The 22,750-nt window shown below is 33.1% G+C and overlaps 1 protein-coding gene across 7 annotated transcripts in view; it reads left to right on the forward strand.

The window, feature by feature from the left end:
- The window catches only part of NF1 (neurofibromin 1), a 257,173-nt gene that overhangs the window by 77,674 nt on the left and 156,749 nt on the right, over positions 1–22,750 (forward strand). For 6 of the 7 annotated variants that reach the window (XM_079130415.1, XM_079130414.1, XM_079130411.1 and 3 more), the window contains exons 9-13: positions 7,219–7,392; positions 7,866–7,988; positions 8,241–8,315; positions 13,425–13,556; positions 20,773–20,907. In XM_079130415.1, the coding sequence (XP_078986541.1) occupies positions 7,219–7,392; positions 7,866–7,988; positions 8,241–8,315; positions 13,425–13,556; positions 20,773–20,907 (639 nt within the window). Of the gene's footprint in view, positions 1–7,218; positions 7,393–7,865; positions 7,989–8,240; positions 8,329–13,424; positions 13,557–20,772; positions 20,908–22,750 lie in introns of those variants that run through there. The other variant, XM_079130417.1, reaches the window with a different exon arrangement.

Below are 22,750 nucleotides of genomic sequence, written 5' to 3' on the forward strand. Positions count from 1 at the left end.
TTTTCTTCTATAATATGCAGGGTCTCTGGTCTGATTCCGAAGTCCTTGATCTATTGTGAGTTGAGTTTTGTGCAGGGTGAGAGATAGGGGTTTAATTTCATTCTGTTGCATATGGTTTTCCAGTTTTCCCAGCACCATTTGTTGAAGAGGCTATCTTTTCTCCATTGCATATTTTTGGCCCCTTTGTCTAGTATGAGAAAATTGTATTTATTTGGGTTTGTGTCCGTGTCCTCTATTCTGTACCATTGATCTACCTTTCTATTTTGGTACCAATACCATGCTGTTTTTGTTACTATTGCTTTGTAATAGAGTTGAAGATCTGGTATTGCGATACCCCCTGCTTCGCTCTTTCTACTGAGGATTGCTTTAGCTATTCTGGGTTTCTTATTCTTCCAGATGAATTTCATAATTCCTTGCTCTATTTCTGTAAGGTACATCATTGGGATTTTAATTGGAATTGCATTGAATCTATATAGCACTTTTGGTAGTATGGCCATTTTGACAATATTAATTCTTCCTATCCATGAACATGGGAGATCTTTCCATCTTCTAAGGTTTTCTTTAATTTCTTTCTTTAGTGTTCTGTAGTTCTCATTGTAGAGGTGATTTCACTTCTAAACAAATCATTTACACTTAAAAAATGGGATGAGGTGGGATTCCCTCCTTTTAAAAAATGTTTCTAGACTACTAAAAAACTTGCATTTACAAAATAGGTGATAAAAATATTCCTGTGGATTGTACAAGAAGGGAAACGAGACCACTGATAAGACATGGTGTATGATTAATCAGACTTCTTTCTCTTATGCTTCATCAGAGGCTAGACTCTTCATTTTTAGTTTCTCCATTTTTGGCAATTAAATCTTATTTAGTTTCTTGATTAGTCACTTCAGCCTGTTTTCCCTGTGCTCCCCTTTTCCCTTTTGTTTGAACTTTTTTGTCGGAAGAGTTATCCTTGCCCGCCGCCTTCCTGGGCTTGACCAACAGGCGGGCTGACCTCCACTTGGGCTTCCTCTTGGGCATCCTGGCGGGGCACGTGGCCTTCCAAAGCTACGCTGCCTGGCCGGGGGGGCCGCTGCCGCTGCTTCCGCTGCTCATGCTGCTCCCGCCGTCCCCTGAAATCATCTTTGATTCCCCTATTCCTTGTCTTCTTCCCCAGGGACAGCCACTGTTGAGGGGTTAGAAGTGTATTCTTCTAATCTAGCTTTTTTGTTTTTATAAGGGTAAAGTGTCAGAGATGGCTAGCTAGATAGCTAAACATCTATTTGTGTATTTCTCAAAGTGAGGTCTACAGACAAGTAGCATGTACTTATGGAAACTTGTTAGAAATGCAAATTCTTAGGTTTCCTACTCTAGGCCTGCTGAATCAGAATTCCTTTCCCCCTGCCCCCAGCTAGCAACCTATTAGCAAGCCTTCCAGGTAATTGTGGTGCACACTAAAGTTTGAGACCCCTTGTGAACATAAGGTCTAGGTCTTTAACTGCTATGTGGTAATCTCCAAATTAAATATACTGTATTTTAAATTCCTTATTGTTAAGTATTTAAATTATTTTTTAATGAACAAAAGAAGAAAAAAGAATCAATGGTTTTAGAACTGAGTTGTATCAAACCAGGTAATTCCTGTGTTATTTAGTATTTAAACTTGTACCTGACACTTGGAGCTAAAGTAGACTTAGAAATTTGTACTGTGTGTGTGTGTGTGTGTGTGTGTGTGAGAGAGAGAGAGAGAGAGAGAGAGAGAGAGAGAATTAAATTTGGTTGGCTATTGGCAAATGGATTGGAGAGCTACTTAAAACATTTCCTTTGGCTTCATTCTCATTCTCAGAAAATGTGTATTTAACGTAATATCTGTTTTCACTCTTTAAAGTAACTGTTCTAAATAGGTATTTGTGCTAAATAAATAATACGAATTTGGAAGTTTCAGATGTTTCTGTGGTCTGGAGTAATTTAAATAGCAGAAACACACTATTTAGAAATAATTGTAAAATGATCAGGGTTTGGAGGTCTTAAGTTTTCCTTTGACTTTTGCATATTAGCATTAATTTTAAAGAAAAATAATAAACTAATAGGAATTTTTACTCCTTTTCAGGAAGGGCATTCAGTGAAAAAGCCAGCTGTCTCACTTCTGACCTTCAGTTTTATTAAAACTAGCCTGTGTATTTATTGTCTATTTAAAATAAGTCCTTGATCACCTTTTTCAAGCTTTCGTATGTTTCTTGATCTATGCAGATTTTGTCTTTTAAAACATTTTTAAGGTCTGGGGTTGTGGCTCAGTTGTAGAGCACCTGCCTTGCATGTATGGGGCCCTGGGTTCAGTCCTCAGCATGACATAAAGATAAATAAATAAAATAAAGGTGTCGTGTCCATCTACAACTAAGAATTTAAAAAGTGCAAAATCAAAATAAACTTTTAGTTGTTTTTAATTTTGTTTTAAATTTTTGATTGTGGTAAAATACATGTAACATAAAATACATGATCTTAACTTTCTTTTACTGTCCAATTTAGTAGTGTTAAGTATAATTTACTTCGTCAGGCAGCCCAGTCTTCAAAACTTTCATTTTGTAAAACCAAAAAAGTATTTAAACTCCCATTCTCCTTTGTCCCAATTCCTGGCAACCACCCTTCTATTGTAAATTGTATGTATATCTTATCATTTAAAAAAAAGTTATGTATTACAGTGTTAAGGACAAGGGATGCTTTACCACTGACCTACCTTTTTAAAATTTATTTATTAATTTTTGGGACAGGGTATGGCTGAGTTTCCTATGTTGGCCTCAAATTTGTGATCATCCTGCCTCAGTCTCTTGAGCAGCTGGGGTTACAGGTGGCTCAACATTTTATTTTTCCAAATTTATCTGTCAGTAGACTTATGGGTTGCTTTATGCTTTGCTCGGAAATATATTTTTCCAATTTTGTCAACTAGGTTTTGTATATCTTAAATTTATCTATATGTCATATAGCTTCTATAGGTGTTCCGTTCTGCCAGCCAGAGGAAAACAGATGGCATATGAAAAGCACATTGAGGCTTTGTATTGGCTGGACCCAGAAATGGCATGCATTCTCTCATTCATATTCCATAGGCTAGGATTCAGTCATGTGACCAACAGAGGCTAAAAAATGTAACTGTCTCCTGGTTATATTTTTTAATATAACATAGGTATCAAAGAACTAAAAAGAGAGGGAGGGAGTCAAGGATGTTTTAGATTGCTGTCTTCCTAGAATTCCCAGTTATTTCTTTATGTGAGTTGAAAAGTTACATACTGAAAGTACATGTTTTCTGGGGAAAAAATGGAGGCTCTATGTACTATAAGAATTCAGATGAAGTTTGGATAGTGGGGAAAGTTTTAAGGAAGAATTATAGAACTTCAGTTGAACTTAAATTGATAACAGGATGTAGAGATTGATAGACCATGTGCTACTAATACGGCCCTGGGTTCAATCCCCAGCACCATAAACCAACCAAACAAAAAATACAATGAAAAAACAAACAAGTTGGATATGTGATTTGCTGTTTTCTCTCATTGTTGTTTCACTTGTGTGTGTGTGTGTGTGTGTGTGTGTGTGATTGGGGGATCAAACCCAGGGCTTCACGCATGCTAAGCAAATGCTCTGTCCCTGAGCCACAAGCCTAGTCCTGTATCACCTTCTTGATAGTGTTGTTTAATTAAAAAAAAATTTTTTTAAATTTTGGTTGCCTTATTTATCCAGTTTTTCTTTTGTTGCGTGTGCTTTTTTTCATATCATATCAAGGACATAATGGCTGCATCCAGTGTTGTAAAAAATTTCCTGTGTTTTTGTTCTTGGAGTTTCATAGTTTAAGCAGCAAAATTTAGGTCTTTGATGCATTTTGATTGACTTCAGTTTCATATATGGTGTAAGTGGAGGATCCATCTTAATTTTTTGGCATGCATGCATACATTTTTCCTAGTACCATTTTTTGAAAAGACTATCCTTTCTCCATTGAGTGATGGTCTTAGCACACTTTTCAAGAATTATTTGGCTATACGTGTGAGGGTTTTTTCCCTAACTCTTTATTCCATTTTTCCTTATGCCCGTTCTTATGCCAGTATTTTCTATTGTAGCTTTGTACTGAGTTTCAAATTCATAAGATAGAATAAAGTCCTCCAACTTTGTTCTTTTTCAAAATTGTTTTGACTATTCAGTCACTTGAGATTCCATATGAATTTTAGGATAGATTTTTTCTTTTTTCTTTTTGGTAGCAGGGATTGAACTCAGGATCATTTAACCACTGAGCCACATCCCCAGCCCAATTTTATATTTAATTTAGAGATATGGTCTCACTTAGTTGCTTAACACCTCACTATATGGTCTCACTTAGTTGCTTAGCACCTCACTTTTGCTGAGGCTTGCCGTCCTCCTGTCTTGGCCTCCTGAACCGCTGGGATTATGGGCATGCGCCACTGCTCATAGCTCCTTATTTTTTAATTTTCAGACAGGGTCTCACTAAGTTGTCCAGGCTATCCTTGAACTTGTGATCATCCTGCCTCACATTCTGGATAGCTGGTACAGGCCTGCACCACCGTGACCGGCTGTATATGAAATATTTAGGGATTTCTTTGTATGTTATTTTGACATTTGGTTGCCTTATTTATCCAGTTTTTCTTTTGTTGCGTGTGCTTTTTTTCATATCATATCAAGGACATAATGGCTGCATCCAGTGTTGTAAAAAATTAATAAGCAGGGTAATTTTACTGATTTCTTTCCAATGTGGATGGCTTATGTTTCTTTCTCTTGCCTAGTTGCTCTGTTCAGAACTTCAACTACTCTGTTGAATAGAAGTGGCAGAAGTAGGGCATCCTAATCTATATTTTATTTATTTATTGCTGATATTTAGGGGAAAAGCTTTTAGTCTTTTACCATTGAGTATGTTATTATCTTTTTACCACATGGCCTTTATCATTTTGAAGAAATTTCCTTCTATTCCTAGCTTGGCTGTTTTTTTAATTATGAAAAGGCGTTGAATCTTATCAAATGCTGTTTATGTCTCAATTGAGATGATAATGTGGGGGTTTCCTTCATTCTACTAATGTGGTATATCACATTGATTGATTTTCATTGTTAAAGCACCTTTTTGCTCTAGAAATAAGTTTTACTTGGCATATGATCTTTTAAAAAAAGCTACTGAATTTTATTTGCTACTTTTTTAAAAAAGTATTTTTAGTTGTAGATAGATACAATATCTTTATTTATTTATTTATATGTGGTACTGAGAATCGAACCCAGGACCTCACACGTGCTAGGCAAGCACTACCACTGAACTAAAACCCCAGCTCCTTTTTGCTACTTTTTGTTAACCATTTTTTTTTTTCATTGATGTTCTTCAGGGATATTGGTGTATGGTTTTCTTGAAGTGTCTTTGTCTGGTTTTTGTATGAGGATAATGCTGGTCTCAGAATGGCTTAGGAAGTGTTCCCCCCACTTTAATTTTTTGAAAGTATTTGAGAAGTGTTGGTGCTAATTCTTTAAATGTTCTGTAGAATTTACCAGTGAACTAACTCATCTGGTCCTGGGCTTTTCTTAACTTGGGAGGTTTTTCACTACTGATTTAATCTAATAATAGTTGTCCATATTTTCTATTTTTTATGAGTCAGTTTTGTTAGATTGTGTATTTTTAGGAATTTTGTCATTTTGTTCATATTATCTAATTTGTTGCTGCACAGTTTTAAACATTTTAAAATGTTTATAAAATCAGTAGTAATGTCATTACATTTATTTCTAACTTTAGTAATTTCAGTCTGCTCTTATTTTTTCCTAATCATGCTAAAATTTTGTCCATTTTATTGAATTTTATTTTATTTCAAAGAATTGGCTTCTGGCTTTGGTTTTTCTGTTCTGTTTAATTTATCTTTTTTGCTGATCTTTATTAATTTCCTTTCCTCTGCTAGCTTCTTACTGTTCTTTTTCAAGCTCCTTAAGGTTATTGATTTGAGAGCAACATTTTTAAATGTGTTTACAGGTATAAATTTCCTGCTTAACATTGCTTTCACTGCATCCTCTAAGTTTCAGTATGTTGTGCTTTATTTTCATTTGTCTTGAGATATTTTCTAATTTCCTTTTCCTTGGGATTTTTTTCTTTGATACATTAACGGTTTAAGATTGTGTTAATTTTCACATATTTGTGAATTTTCTATTTTTCCATCTACTGTTTCTAGTTTCATTCCCTTATTATGAGATAAGACACCTTGTATAATACCTTTTTCGTTTAATGTATTAATATTTGTTTGGTCTGGACTCAATCATGCAGGCCTATAATCCTGGCCACTCAGGAGTCTGAGACGAGAGAATTCCAAGTTCAAGGCCAGCCTCATTATTTAGTGAGACTCTGTCTCAAAATAAAAAATAAAGGAGTGGGGATGTAGCTCAATGGTAAAGTGCCTCAGAGTTCAACCTCCCGAACAAGAACAAAACAAAACAAAATATGTTTGGTGGACTAATATATGGTTCATTTGGAAACACATACACTAGGTCCACATACACTAGGGAAGAATGTGTATTTTGCTGGTGTTGGGTGAGTTTAGCTTTTGATATGTTACATTTGAGAATATGTGTAGGTGTAAATGTGAAATTTTCGCTTAAGAGAAAAGTCAAGGGATGAAATTTGTTAATGAACAAAGAGGGGTTGAGATCATAAAAAAATGGGTAATTTTTGGGGGGAGGGAGTGGATAGAATTTAGAGCAACAGTGTATCCTTGGGTATATTGTTATTTAGAAGGCTAAAGGTTGAATATTGTCTGGAGTATTAGAAAAGGATGGAGCAGTTTGATTGATATTTACAGGTAAAATATTTAGACATTAAAGATAATATCAAAAGGAAGATATGGTCAGCTGAATTCAGTGCTGAGTTCAGATGTATGGGAAGGCTTTTTTCCTTTCTCCTGTTCCCTCTCCCTCCAGGACCTTGTGTAAACACTAATACTGAATCACATTCCCAGTCCAGGACTGTTTTTTTTATATTCCTATAATAATTCGGCAGAGAAAGAGGAGAGGAGTTTTTTTTTTTTTTTTTTTTTTCTTTTTTTTTTAATTTGAGAAAGAGTTAAATAATGACAACCACTTAAATTATAAAATTGAAAACCAAAATATAAACAAGGCATTTTTATAGTATAAATTTTAGAGGCTATTAATTTGTTACTTTGTTGGATAAATCTGAAATAAAAGACATTTCATATGTTATCTTACTGCTGTATTTGAATTCTGTAGAAATTATTTCTGGACAGTCTACGAAAAGCACTTGCTGGCCATGGAGGAAGCAGGCAGCTGACAGAGAGTGCTGCAATTGCTTGTGTCAAACTTTGTAAAGCAAGTACTTACATCAATTGGGAAGATAACTCTGTCATTTTCCTACTAGTTCAGTCCATGGTGGTTGATCTTAAGGTATCATGCTTATTCTTTCTCTACTATAACTTTAAGAGAATAATCTTCTAGTATTATGCCAAAGATAAATGATCCAAACACTAGAAGTTGGGAGTCATCTGTGGTAATATGTTTATAGGACTTATTTTTTTTGTTGTTTATAGGACCTATTTTTGTTGTCATTATGTTCACCAGACTAGATTGAGGTTGTGAAGAACAATAGAGTTAACCAGTTTTTTAAAAAAGTGAATATAAATATATAGACTTGGGTTTAAGATAATGTAGAAATTAGGACCAGAAAGGAACCATATGTAGTATAGTAAGACTTAATAGCAGATTAATGAACCACAGTATTAGTGCTTTATTCTTTTTTTTATTTTTTTGCAATTGAAAGTTCCTGTCATCTCTGTGGATAATGTTGATAGAATTATTAATATTAGTAAAAACAATACTGCCTATTTAATGGTCTTTATTTTCTATTGGGGTTTTTATAGAACCTGCTTTTTAATCCAAGTAAACCATTCTCAAGAGGCAGTCAACCTGCAGATGTGGATCTAATGATTGACTGCCTTGTTTCTTGCTTTCGTATAAGCCCTCACAACAACCAACACTTTAAGGTGAGAGCACTGATTTTATCCAGCTATGCTTACTGATGCTATTATTTTCCTTTTTAAATGTGAAAAGACTAGAAAGATAAATAGCTATACCTTTATCAGTGTTTCTTAATATTATATGTTGATGTTAACTTGAAGACCTTAAAAAGTCACCTATTTTTAATAAATTTTCTTCTTGCTGTTGTTTTTGTCTTATTTTGTGTTACTGAATATTTTGGCCTAGAAGTTATCTGTTGTTTTTTCTTCCTTCTGTAGATCTGCCTGGCTCAGAATTCGCCTTCTACTTTTCACTATGTACTGGTAAATTCACTCCATCGAATCATCACCAATGTAAGTCCAAAAGGTATTGCTAAATTACTTAAAATAATTTTTTCTTTCTTTTCTTGTGTATTCCTTCTTTCTTTTTGCCCTTTTAAAGAAAGATGTTCTTGTCAGGTGTGGTGGCACATGCCTGTAATCCCAGCTACTTTGGAGGACTGAGACAGGAGAATTGCAAGTTCAAAGCTGGTTTCAGCAACTTAGACCCTGTCTCAAAATAAAATTTAAAAAAGAGCTAGAGCTGTGGCTCAGTGGTAGTGTTCCTGGGATTAAATTCCCAGTACAATAAATAAATAAATCAATAAGTAAATAAATAAAAGGAAGGAAGGAAGAGGCTCTTGGATTTTCACAAAGGTTCTCAACTTAGATGATATGGTATAGGAAGATTACTCTGAGGTGATTATGTCTAGTAATTTATATACAGTTGTATTTTTCACATTTAATCTTCACCTGAGGGCCCTTGTTGAGAAAGACGAAGTTAATAGGATCTTTTGGAAAGAGTAAACCTAAAATATGTTACTTAGATGAAAAGCCTTTGAGAAATCATGCCATTGAAAATGTAATTCAGCATTTTTATTCTAAAACTCTTCATATATTATTTGAATACTCTTAACCTTTCTCAGTATTTGGTATATTTTGATTTATCACCTTACCTATTAAGTTAAAAGTAATAGTATTTATGTTGTATCTCAGTATGAAATATTGTATCCCATTTATGAAATGGCAAGACTATATTTGATTGTACTTTTTAGTCTTCCTTAAATAAATGAAGTATTAATACGCTTTACAAGACATATTCACAAGATAAATAAAGCAAGCAAACTCATAAAAAGGTACTTGTGATGGGTATGTTAAGTAGAAAGACAGTGAAACTTTATTAGATTTGGACAGTGTATTTTTCAATTCTGTTCATCTAATTATGAACACTGTATTTTGAAGGTTCTCAGGTATTCTTCACAGTTCTTTTATCCATTGATAGGTATTTATACTTATTGGTCATCTTATCCTATTTTCCTCCCTTAAAGAGGCTGTTGTTGATAACTTAGTGTATTTGTCCTATTTACAGTCAAATTTCATTTTAAGACTTTCCGGTGAGTTAAAAATAATTTCCTATCATTTGCCTTGAATATGTTGAATTAAACCAAATATGGCCTATATTTTCTTTTAGACATTTCTGCAGGGGAAAAATAACTACTGGTAAAGATATTTAGTGATACTTTTAGTTTTTCTTGATGGAGTGTTGGTAGCATTTTTGGGACAATTCTTTGTTATACAGGATTCCTTGTACATCGCAAGACATTGAGCATCTCTAGCCGTCACTTCATTAATACCAGTTATTCCATGTCTTCTGCATTATGAATAAGAATGCCTGAGGGAATGACACCACCCTTAGTCGAGTATCACCAAGTTAAATTATAGGTGGATGTAACACTGAGTACTCTTTGTTCCAAAAGGGAAGGTTTAATTAATCTGATTTTAGATAAGTTTGTATTAAAAACTTTTAAAAATTACTGTACTTTTGCCAGAGCAGTGAGCCAGAACTTTGTAACCTTAAGGTTTACTTTCAAGGTCATTTAAAAAAAGAAAAATCCTTTCTCTATCCCCAACCCAAGGTGTGACCAGAAACAAAATGTTGCTTTATTGCCTTTGGCTTATAATACTAAAAATAGTCCACTTGTTAGAGTGGATAGTTTTACATAAAATTCTTATAATTTGAATTTAATAAACCCAAGTATATATGTGTGTACACGTGTGTATGTGTAGGTATACACACTGGCACACACACACTCTCTCTTTTTGATAACTCTGTGGCTAGTTACTTTAATTGTGAAATATTTTTGTCTACAATTGAATATATAGAGCACTTTCAAGCATGGACTTGGCACTGCTGTAAGTGGCTGAGCTGCTTTTTTCTGGGTTTTTAAGCATGCCTGGAGTGGTACTTCATGCATGCCTCAATGTACTTGGTGAAAGTGGTTGTGCATCCTATACTTTAATGAGTATTGCATGTGTGAGGTGGAGTGTGTCTGTATCTGAGGTCAAGTCACTATGGACATCTGTTTTTATAAAGAAACAGTATTGATTAATTTTTAAATATTAAGCATCAATGCAGTTGCTTGAAAAATAACATAAACAGTACTCCAAAGTGTCTTTTAAAGTTATACGGTAGAGAGGGACACTTTGTCTTTAAAGATTGGTTGACACATTGTTTCTTCTTAAAGCTTTTTAGTCTGGTTTGAGTCTAATAGATAGTGGATGTAAAATTCTGGTTGAAAAAGGAAATATTGCAAATTTACAAAATTGACTATTATGGTCTCACTAAGGAAAGTTATTAGGGATATATTTTACATCTTGAATTCATGCGAAATTTTTTGTAGATATTTGAACTCCTGATCCTAAATTGATTCATAGTGTAAGATTTCCTTTTAAGTGATTCTTAGTTCAATACACTTTATAAGTTCTCATCCATGGTTCTTTAGATAGTTCACGCAATTAAAATTGACATTTTCAAAAAAAGTTTTACGGGCGTGTTTTTGACGATTTATGTAGAAGTAGTAATAGGGTTTGGAGTTTTGTTTTGCTTCTATGAACCATACATGTAATTCTTAAGCACTGTGTTTAGACGTAAAAAAATTCCGTTGTTTCTTAGAAAATCTTAAAGTTGATTCATTATTTGAATTTTATTGCAATGCAAGTTTTTCAGCAGTTTCTAAAATGGTGCTTATCATACTGTCACCTTTTTTATTGTGATGTGCCATAAGAAGTGAATTAGTTTTAAGATCTGAGTTATGTATTTTATAGGTTTCCTTTAGGTTAAATTAGATAAATTGTTGGGAAATTTAAAAAGTAATATACACATATAGAACTATTTCTTTAAGCTATCGCTGGGACATGGAATAGCTAGTATAGTACTTTATTTGATCTCTACTGAGATCACAGTTAAAGGATTTATTTGCAAGGTATTCAAAAATCATTTAAATAGTCTCTTGAGAAATTACTATAATTTGCTCATTATATAAGTATTACGTATTTTTGGCAATAAACTATTTTCAAGGAAGAATGTCTCTTTTAATTGACTAGTTTCAGAAAGAACATGTAGAAACAACTCAAAATACTAAATTTTTTTGTTAATTCTGTAATATCTAATTTTTAGTGCCCACTAAAATATTCAAAAGTGTATCTTTTACTTTAAAATGAATGAAATAATTTATTATGAAAAATGAAAAGTATGAAAATTACCAAAACTTCAGTCTTAAAGTTATTTTATAGGATACACCTAGTACCACAATACAGTTTGAACAGCTATCAAAAATAATGCAGTAATTTGGATAGGATGTTCTTGTGGAATACGTATCTCTTTAGTTTCAGTTTCTGACAAGATTTTTATGGGACCTGTAGGGTTAAGAGGACCCTTTACTCAATGCATTTTGTCATCATTCAGCATTTTGTTGCTTTAAGCTGATTAATTCAAGCTGTTTAAATTAATAAGTATCTTTAAATTAAGTTCCATTTGTTGCTTTGGGCAAGTTAAATAACTAAATTGCCCCACATTTGAGAAATCCATTATATAACCAAACTAAAAATTGACCATTTGTAGGAACGAGAAAGAAAGTGAGGGAAGACATAACAAAGAAAGAAGTGAGGGAATAATATATACAACCATTATTTAAAAAAAAAAAAAAAAAAAAAAGGCCAGGGGAGGTGGTGCACACCTGTAATCCCAGCACCTTGGGAGGCTGACACAGAAGGATCACAAATTCAAGGCCAACCTAGGTAATTTAGTGAAACCTTGTCACAAAATAAAAAATGAAAGTGACTGCACATGTACCTCCATGGGAGAGGGACCTTGGGTTCAATCCTCATCACCTGCCCCTCCAAAAAATAAAAATCTTTCCTCACAGCTTTATAATTGCCTCCTGAGTGAATTCAGTATTTAAATTTTGCATCATAAATTGGTGTTGTATTTTACTGTGCAATAAATAGAATTTTTAATTTGCAGTTTTGGTTAAGGTTAACATAACTTGATGCTACTTAAAATATTCTGAGAATTACAAGTGAAGATTTTCAGTATTGAGACTTTAAGGATGTGAAGCTATGAATCTCTGTTATTTACTATTTGAATATATTATCATTCTTTTATTGTTTTTTCAGACTAGAGTATAAACCAGAAGTCATTCCCCACCCTGCCTTTTTGTGGTACTGGGGATTGAACCCAGGGATGTTCTACATTGAACTCACTAAATTGTGCAGGCTGGTATGGAACTTGGGATCCTCTTGCCTTAGGCTCCCAAGTCATTGGGCTTTAGGCATGCACTACCATGCCTGACTAGGCTAGAAGTGTGTATTTTAAGTCATACTGTTTCATGCATATTCCTCATATGTAATGAAAATTCATCCAGTCATTTTTCTAATTTAGTGATTTTCATAGTTTTCATTTTTATAATATATCAATTCATTTTAAAGTAAAAATTAAAGAGATACATTTTCAAATAAAATGGGCATTAAAAACTAGATAGATTAAACAAATTGAAAAATATCTACATAAAGTAACTCAAAGATACTTAGCTAGGATCAGTTTGTCTTTGTTGATGGTGATTGTTAGTTGTTCATGTACTGTGTCATCATTGCATATCAGTTTAAGATTGTAGGTTTATTAATGACTTTTTCTTATATACTAATTTCATGTTGTAATTATCATTATTGTTTGTAAGCCTTTAAGGAATGGCTTACCACATATTTCAACATTGTGTTGAACCACTAATCTCTTTTAATTTTGGGAAAACATATACAAAATATGCATGTGTTTCTGAAATGTATAAAATGTTAAACTTTGAAAAAAAGATTGGCTACAGGATTGGTTCTCTGTAATCTTTCAAATTCAGTAGGTTTTCAGTGACAAAAGACAGTCTCATATGCACATGCTCATTATATTTTAAAATATGGGTAGGTTAGTGTTTGAGTTAAAGACATTATTTCAGAACTTTGAAAAATCATGATATATGTTTGCATGATCTTAAAAAGTGTTTGACAAAAAGATAAAACAAAACTACAGGGATAACGGAGTATACAACTCATGTAATTTTGTACTTTTTCTTCTGTATGGTCTTTATTTTTCTCCAGTCTGCGTTGGATTGGTGGCCCAAGATTGATGCTGTATATTGTCACTCAGTTGAACTTCGAAACATGTTTGGGGAAACACTTCATAAAGCAGTGCAGGGTTGTGGAGCACACCCAGCAATACGAATGGCACCGGTGAGAAATCATGGGTTTGAATCCCAACTCCTTTCTATTGCATTTTTATCTTTATCACATTCCTGCTGCTTTGATTATCTTGGAGAATTGAATGGGTCCCTCCTTTTCTATAAATATTGTAGTATGTTTTCTATTACAGTATTTTTGAATATGAGTTAATAAATGTTTATTTTCCACTCTTTAAGTAGGTGAACCTTTTCTCATTTATGTTTAGTTTTTTTCCCCCTTAACTCTTTCTTTTTTCTTTTTCCTTTAAGTCTTATGAGCCAAAGTATTTTTTAAAAAATATTTTTTATTTGCCAATGCATCCTTTATTTTATTTATACGTAGTGCTGAGGATTGAACACAGGGTCTCACACATGCCAGGCAAGCACTCTACCACTGAGCCACAACTCCAGCCCAAACCAGAGTATTTTGATTAGCTTCTTACTTTTTGAAGACAAGTAAGGGAAGCTGACTGGGTTAGAGTGAATGTTTGGCATTGCATCATGAATATTATGCATAAAATTAGAAATAAAATTAAAAATTTTAAATTTAAAATAAAAAATATTTTGTATGTTAGCAAATATACTTTGAGCATTTGCAAATGATAAGCACTTTGATATTGACATTCATTATGTTTAAACTTAATGAAAACAATATCTCAAATTAGGTATTCTAAGAGATTAGTCTTACTATGGAATTGTAAAACTCATGCAATCAATGTAAATAACTAATTATACAATTGTTAAGTCATTTCTTGATATTTATGTAGAACAGAAGGGCATTGTACATGGCAACTCTTGACATTGATTGGTGGTGCTTTGTCTTCTGCTTATTTTCTGTTCTTATTGACTGCTATCGATTACATGATCAGATGCCAACCAGTCACTGTTTTGCATGGCAGTGGGCTTCTGTGGCTGTAAGTATGACCTATTGTAACTACCTCAGAAAAGTCCAGGATTCCTTTGACTTTTCTGTGTATAGTTACCTTTTAGTCACATCATGTCATTTCAAATGAAAACATAGCATGTCTTCAACCTGTTGGTTTTATCTAGTAAATTAGCCAAATCACACCTAAAATTTAAGTAGCTTCCTCCCTGGCATGATTCTCTTTTTCCAAGTTCCCATATCAATAAAATATTTTGGTTTTATACAATTGTGGTTCACTCTTACCCAGTTGTCACTAATTGTTTCTGAAGATTGTTAGATTGAAATAGAGAAGATTTTTGTATCATGATGTTTTAACATTATTTATTCTAAAAAATAAGTCAAAAGGGCATGATAATGGTGTTTAATAAATAAACTTTAATATGCAAGGTTATTTTTAATTGCCTTCTTATAATGCCAAGTATTTAATTTGTTTTAAAGTTGGAAAAAATTTCAGTAAAGGTATAATTGGAAGTAAAAAAATAATAGCTATTTAAATATTTTTATATAGATATCATTTTTTTAAAGTTTTAGAAATTTCTTGAAATTTTTTTTTTCCTTTGTGGTGCTGGGAATTGGACCAGGGACCTTGTATATGCTAAGCCTATGCTCTACCACTGGCTTTCCCAGCCCCAAATAAACTGTTTAAAAAGCTTGTATTGATCGGTTTATTTGTTCTAGATATCTTTTGGGAAGTTAAAACTTTATTTGACTTTTTGTTGTAAGTTTACTACCCTTTGTGGTAGAAAATGAATGAGTTCAATAATAGGAATTGGTGGAAAGTTAACATTTTGGTGGAAAGTTAACATTCACTTTCTATTTAACTTTAATATTCAGTTTATCAACTGCATATCATTTAATTGTCTTTGCATGAGGAACCCAAACAAAATGAAACTAAATTATTCTTTTGAATAAAGAATTTGGTAGTGTTCTCTTCATTTAGTTATTTTACTTTTTAAAAATTTTTTTAGTTGTATATGGACACAATATCTTTATTTATTTTTTAATTTTTTTATGTGGTGCTGAGGCTTGAACCCAGTGCCTCACCCAGGCAAAGCAAATGCACTTTTTAGCTTGGTTTATTGGTTGACTCTAAGGGCTACATTTTATGTAACTGATCATTATTTTATAAAAGCCATAATTAGATCTCTTTTGACCTTATAAATTTTCTGTTATTAAAGGCAAGAATTCAGTTTTTATTTTTAATTATTCTCTAAAAGTATCAATAACAAATTTTAAAATCATTGTAAAGCATTTCATATTTGTGTATTTGTATATATATAAGAAATTTTGAATATATATACATAATGGCTAAAAGACAACTTTCTGCCTGATATTTTCACCTGAGAAAATAGCAAATTTAATAACATAGTTTTTTTTTTTTTTGGGTGCTGGGGATCGAACCCAGGGCCCTGTGCTTACAAGGCAAGCACTCTACCGACTGAGCTATCTCCCCAGCCCCTTAACATAGTTTTTAGAATAAGAAAATTTTAGAATTTGGAGGATCTTTAAACATCCTTGTGAGTCAACAAACAATAAGTTCTATAACTTCTGCTAGAAAACATCTAATGAAGAACTCAATATAGTAGGTGACCATAAAGTCTGGAAACACAGGCAAATACATAAATGGTTTAGAAATAATACATTATTGATTATTGCATCAAGCATTCTCAGTCTTGTGGCCCTATTGACATTTTGGACTGGATAACTTTTTGTTGTGGGGGCCTATCCTATATGTTGTGTGTTGTTTAGCAGCATCTTTAGTTTCTATACAATACAAGGTAATAGCACCTATCCCTTAATCCTCTTCACTTGTGAAAACCAGAATGTTTTCAGATGTCTGCTAGGGGATAGAATCATCCCTGTTTGGAAACCACTGTACTACTTGGTATGTTCACTGGGCTGTCCCTCATTTGCATAGCATCAGATGGACACTGATAAACCTGAGCCTTTTAACCTGATGCAGAAGTAGCAATAAAAAAATTCAGTCTGTTAAAGAAGTAAAATAATACCTGTATTTTAGAGCTTTACAACATCCTTGTATTTTGAAGACAGGTTACTTGGTGGATAGACCTAATTACTTGAACAAATTCTTTTCAGCAATATAGACTCATGTCCTTGTCATTTCCAGTTATGCAGATATTTAATGTTGTACTCCTAAGGTTTCTTTTTATTTTTATACAATGATAGCCATGGGGAGTGATTTTATTATTTCAACTCTCTTTAAAATTGTTATGTGTTTTGTCTGATTTATTTTTATAGATATTAAGCAAACTAAGCTCCAGATCTTGTTAAATGAATTAAAATAGCCACATGATTTGTGAATGGCCAAATAGAGTTGGTTCTTAGGTTTCTTGACATTCAGCCCAGTGTCTCTTATCAGGTTCCTCAGTTGTCTTTCCTCACTAGTGTGTTAGTTTGATGAAAGCAGGAGGTTTGTCTGACTTAATCCTGGATCCCTAGTTCCTAGAGCACATTTGGCACATACTGAGCATGTAGTACATATTTGGTGAATGAGTGAATGAATTTCTTATTTGACCTAGTTTCAAAAAACCTCTATCTGGTCTGCTTATCTTTTGAAAAGACCAATCTAACAAAGATTTCAAAATTAATATGACATATTAAGAACTGACTTTAGTGTTCTAGAGTGATATGATAATTGATGAAAGCTTTAACATGCTGTGTGTGGATATCATGTTGATATAGTCTAAGATAGCAGTATGTCTTATTGATCCTTTAGTCGTGTAAACTCTTGTGTCTTACAAACATTGAGCTATAGCTTCTTTGTAGTGTTTTTGTAGTGTTTATTAAAATTTGGAATATCTGTCTCAGCCCTAATCATTTTATATTTTTAAACTAAGATATTTTGCTTTTATAAAATTCAAGTCTCCCAATAATCAATGTTCAATAATTTTCACATATATATATAATATCTGGACATTATTTTTCTTAAAAGGGTTTTTGGCTCAGCAAATGCTTCTTATATCCCTGTAGTTCAGTCACATAGTCTTAAGTTAACAAGTGGTTTGACTTCTTGAAATAGACTTCCTGTCTTCTTTGACTGGAACACATATACCAGCTTCGATTTCTACTAATATCTGCAATACATAAGATAAATCAATAAATGCATCTTTTTTTCTTTACATTTTTTGTTAAGAAGTATATTTCTTCTTTATTAAATTGTTTTTAACTAATGGTCATTAAATCAAAAGATACTTGAATATGTTTATTTATTTTTTTAGAGACCTGTTCCATGACTTTATTTTTCTTACACATTTTTATATTCAGTGCTGGGATAAAATCTAGGGCCTTGTGAATGCTAGGCAGGGGCTACCACAGAGCTGCATCCCCAGCCCTGTAATCTTTTTTTTTTTTTTTTTATTGTAAACAAATGGGATACATGTTGTTTCTCTGTTTGTTCATGGCGTAAAGGCGTACCATTTGTGTAATCATAAATTTACATAGGGTAATGTTGTTTGATTCATTCTGTTATTTTTTCCCTTCCCCCCACCCCTCCCACCCCTCTTTTCCCTTTATACAGTCCTTCCTACCTCCATTCTTGCCCCACTCCCTAACCCTAACTCTAACCCTAACACTAACCCCTCCCTCCCCCCATTTTGTGTCCTCATCCACTTATTAGCGATATCATTCGACCTTTGGTTTTTTGAGATTGGCTTATCTCACTCAGCATGATATTCTCCAACTTCATCCATTTGCCTGCAGATGCCATAATTTTATCATTCTTTATGGCTGAGTAATATTCCATTGTATAATATCTCAAGTTATACGTTTCAGATTAGGCAGCCATATTGGAACAAAATTTACATACTAATATCTGATATTAAGAGATGATATGATTAAACTAATATTTACCTCAGTTTGAAATGATTACTAAATAAGAAACAAGTTTTCTATCCACCAGTTTTTCTCTGATCTTGTGTTCCTGTTTAGTGGCTGCATCAGGCAAAAGCAGTTTGATAGTTATACTTTGTTGCATCTACTTATAGTAAATAGGTTTATTCAATCAAAGTTTCACCTTTGTCATAGAAGAGTGGGGAGTGGAAGTTCCAAACCTTGGTTCTTGTGTTCTGAAAAAAGAAAACTTAAAGTTCAGACACTAAGAGAACCTTATTTCCTTTACTTGTTGTAAGTGAAGGAAAGTGAGATTCAAGCAAAGAGCACTCTCAAGAGAGAGTGGCTTGTCTGTGAGCAGAAAGACAAAGGAAACGGTGCTGCTTCCAGATTTATTAGTTTGATATTCACCTGGAGAGCAGGAGTCCACCTTTTGTACTCTACCAATCAGGTGTTCCACTTCTCCTTCACTTATGGCAGTGGAGTTTTTTACCCTAACTGGTTCTTTCTAGAAATATCATGGTGGCCATTCTCTTCAGGGGGACTTCATGTGCAAGTCTATCCTATGTTATTGTGTATACTGGGGTCAGTGGCTGTTTACAACTTACCTTAGTGTGCCTGTGTTACTGAAGAAACCTTTCTGAAATGTATGGAAACATCTATGGCCATAACTCTTAGGTTTACCCTGACCTCAGTGGACCCTGAGAAGTGTTAGTCCCATTAATCATTCTTTCCTGATGCATTTCCCCAATAAGCTTCTGTTTTTATTTGCTTATTCACAAAGTCTTTGTAGCTAATGTTTTTCTGCAGGTTATCTGCTACAAGTTATTTGCTCATCTGCCTTGGAAGGAATTTAAATCAACTTTAAGAGTAACTTAACACTCATGACCTTGCTGTGCACTTGACTGCTTATTACTAATGGCTACTTAATACCTGATCTCAGGTTAAATTCTTTGACTTATAATGAAAAAACATATAGTTCTACAAGAGCTAACACTAAAATCAGAATTCATTGAATACATTTGGTAAATACTTGCCTTGGGGTTATAAATATAGAAGCAAATAATGTTTGTAAGTTTTGATATTTCAGTTCTGTAATAGTCTTGAACATAAATACATTTAAATAACTATTCTGCCCTGACTGCAGGACCAAAATCTTGGGTACAATAACAAATGCATTTTTCACACTCTTTGAGAGCCATTACTGTGTTTTAGATACTTACTTCCACTTTTTAACTTTGAAAGAAAACAGCCTATTTACTTGGATATTTTATTATGGCTGGGTGGATGCTGCAAAGTCTGCTATCTGCTTATTTGCATTTATGGTCACATAAAGGCATCCAGATATTTTTGTATTCTTTTAAAGAAATAAAGGAAATGTTTTAAAAGAATAGAAAGGTGACATTGGATGCAGAATGTAATTATTGGAGTTTTGATTGAGTAACATCTATAATTTATTATTTTAGTTTACCATGGTATCTCTGTAATTGAAACACATTTTCCATGATTTGATCTTTCTCAAAGAGTTCTTTCTGTTTTACAGATGTACTTTAGGCAAAACATATGTATTCTGTAACTTGAGAGAGATGGGGAATGCTTTTGAGGGAAAAAGAAAAACTTAACAATTTAAATCTTTAAGTACAAAGATTGTCTATGTAGCATATTTCATCAGTTCTAAACACTTCTGTGAAATTTCTCTGAGGTTGCAGGTGTATCTTGCTTTGTATGGTGTCTTATAATTTCTTTTGGTACAGCAAATAATGTCACATCTGCGATTGATAATGTTGAGTCTCTAAAATATCTGTATATATGTGTGTGTGTTAAGTGTTTGCTAAATGAGTTGTCCAGTGTGTGTATTAGTGAAAGCCACAGACCAAATATTTCCCCCTATGTTTTTGTGTTTTAGAAAATTCTTTTTTTTTTATATTGGACTCAACCTGATGTTAAACTTCCAGCATTTTAATAGATTTTCATTAAATCTTACTAGATTAATGATAATATAAATGGTATAAAACCAATTTTCAGTTTTAAAAACTTAATACTAACTTTATGCTTATTAGTTAGTGTTTCTAATAATACTACCCTGGGTGGTATAAAATATGTCTATGTGTCTGTTTTTCAAAGCTTTTTTAGAATGAATTCCTTTTTTGCTTACCTCTCTCTCTTCCCCCTCCCCTCCCTCCCTCCCTTCCTTGTTTCCTTCTTTCCTTCCTTCCTTTTAAACCCAGGGGAGCTTTACTACTAAGCTATGTCCCCAGTCCTTTTTATTTAGAGGTAGTATCTCACCAAATTGTTGAGGCTCGCTCAAATTTGTGATGCTCCTGACTCAGCTAGAATTACAGGGTTGTGCTACTGTACCCAGCTATAATTTCTTTTAAAAAGTTTAAATAACTGTTTTCCTGTATCTGATGTCTGATTCTTACAAGGTTATACCACATTTTCGTTTTGTTTTCAGAGTCTTACATTTAAAGAAAAAGTAACAAGCCTTAAATTTAAAGAAAAACCTACAGATCTGGAGACAAGAAGCTATAAGTATCTTCTCTTGTCCATGGTGAAACTAATTCATGCAGATCCAAAGCTCTTACTTTGTGTAAGTATTTCAAAGCAACCATAAATCAAGGTACTTTCCAATATCCTCTACACTCTTTGTTCTTTTTTATGTCCTCCTTGCTATTGCCAAGCAATTTAGCTTTTCTGTTCCCCTTTTTCTTTTCATCAGCTTTCTGTTTTCATTGACTCTGCTTGCAGATACTGTATTGAAAGGAGAAAGAGGTGAAAATGGATGTGGTTAGTATTCACTTATTGTTGTAACTCTGCTTTTACTGCTTCAGATGGTATTAGATTCCTGAGAACATCACATAATAATTAGGAACTGATGAAAATGCTGTAAATGAGTGATTAAAGTAATCACATTAAGTGATTAAAAGCATGGGCTCTGGAGATAGACTAATTTACTACCTAGGTGATTTATTTAACCTCTTTGTGCCTTATGTTTCTCACCTGAAATATGGGATAATACTAGTTTCTACCTCAGAGACATCATTAAGAAGATTGAAATAGTACATACAAGGATTTTAGGAACAGTTCCTGGCATGTAAAAAACCCTAAAAAAATTAATTTTTGTTACTACTAAAAAGATAGCATTAATATTATTAATGCTTCTGCTATAGCAGTTTTATATTGTGAAGTTCTTAGGATGACATATTTAACCTTTGTTAAGGTGCTACAGTTCTTAGAGAATAGCATCAAGCAACTTACTACTTTATTCAGTAACAGGGTTTTTTTTTTTTTTTTTTTTCTTTTTTTTTTTTTTGGGGTGCTGAGGATCGAACCCACGGCCTTGTGCTTACAAGGCAAGCACTCTACCAGCCCCAGTAACAGGGTTTTTAAGGGCTATGTTACTTTTAGTTTTGATGGTGTTTTCCTATTACTACAGTGTAGGAGTTCATAACTAGATATCTATGAGTGAGTTCTATGAACCCCCTGAATTTAAAGAAATGTATATATATAAGTAATTCTTCTGGATATAGAGAAAAGGAGAAAACAGTAAGAAAGAACTCCCAAAAGGATAAGTGACCCTGAAAGAAGGCCTGTAAGAAAATCTGATATTTTGCATTTTTTGAAAGGCCCATCCAAATTTTAGAGTCTAATAGAATAAATAATTAAGTCTTTGGCTTGGAAAACTCTGTAAAATTTGTGAGTGAGCCTTTGAAGGTAATGAAATGCCTTTTTTCCTTATTTCTTTGTTATATGACACAAATTATGTTACCTCATCATGTGTGTCTCACAATGTTAGCACCACTGTTTACATGGCTTAATTCAGGTTCAAAGAATATACCAAAGTTACCAGTGTCTTTTATGCTAAATATATTACTGTTTAAAAAATAAGAGTTCAAAGCAAAATTTGCTCTTTTCTAAGAGTAATAGAAATTATTTTCTTTGCTGCCATCTAGTGATTAAATAGCTATCCTCAAAGTAATCATAGGTAAGTAAAATTGTGAAAGATTCATTGTAAATATTTAATTATTTTGTGATTTACTTATCAAAAACCCTAAGTCTCAGCTAATAGGAATGGTCTCAGTCATGGTATTTTTAAACTCATGTAATTTTATCTTCCATCTTTACCATCTTTGTCCTAATTCATGTTACTCTCAATTTTTCAAGCCTCATGTTTAACCTTCATTTTTCTCCTAATCATTTCTCTGTTCTGAAGTTATAATGATCTCTTCAGAAAGCAAATCTTATAATGACCCCTGCCCAACTAAAAACCTTTAGGTTGAAATTGCTCTTGGAATAATGACCAAACTCCAGATAGATGTCCTAAGTTTGCAAAACCTTTCTCTTATCGACTGGTTCTTCTACATCTACTATTACATTTTTCTTTGTCTTCTGTACTCAAGTCAAAATATAATGGTTCTTCTTTCAATTCCTTT

The sequence above is a fragment of the Sciurus vulgaris genome (assembly GCF_902686455.1).
Source record: "Sciurus vulgaris genome assembly, chromosome: 3".
NCBI classification, from domain to species: Eukaryota; Metazoa; Chordata; class Mammalia; order Rodentia; family Sciuridae; genus Sciurus; species Sciurus vulgaris.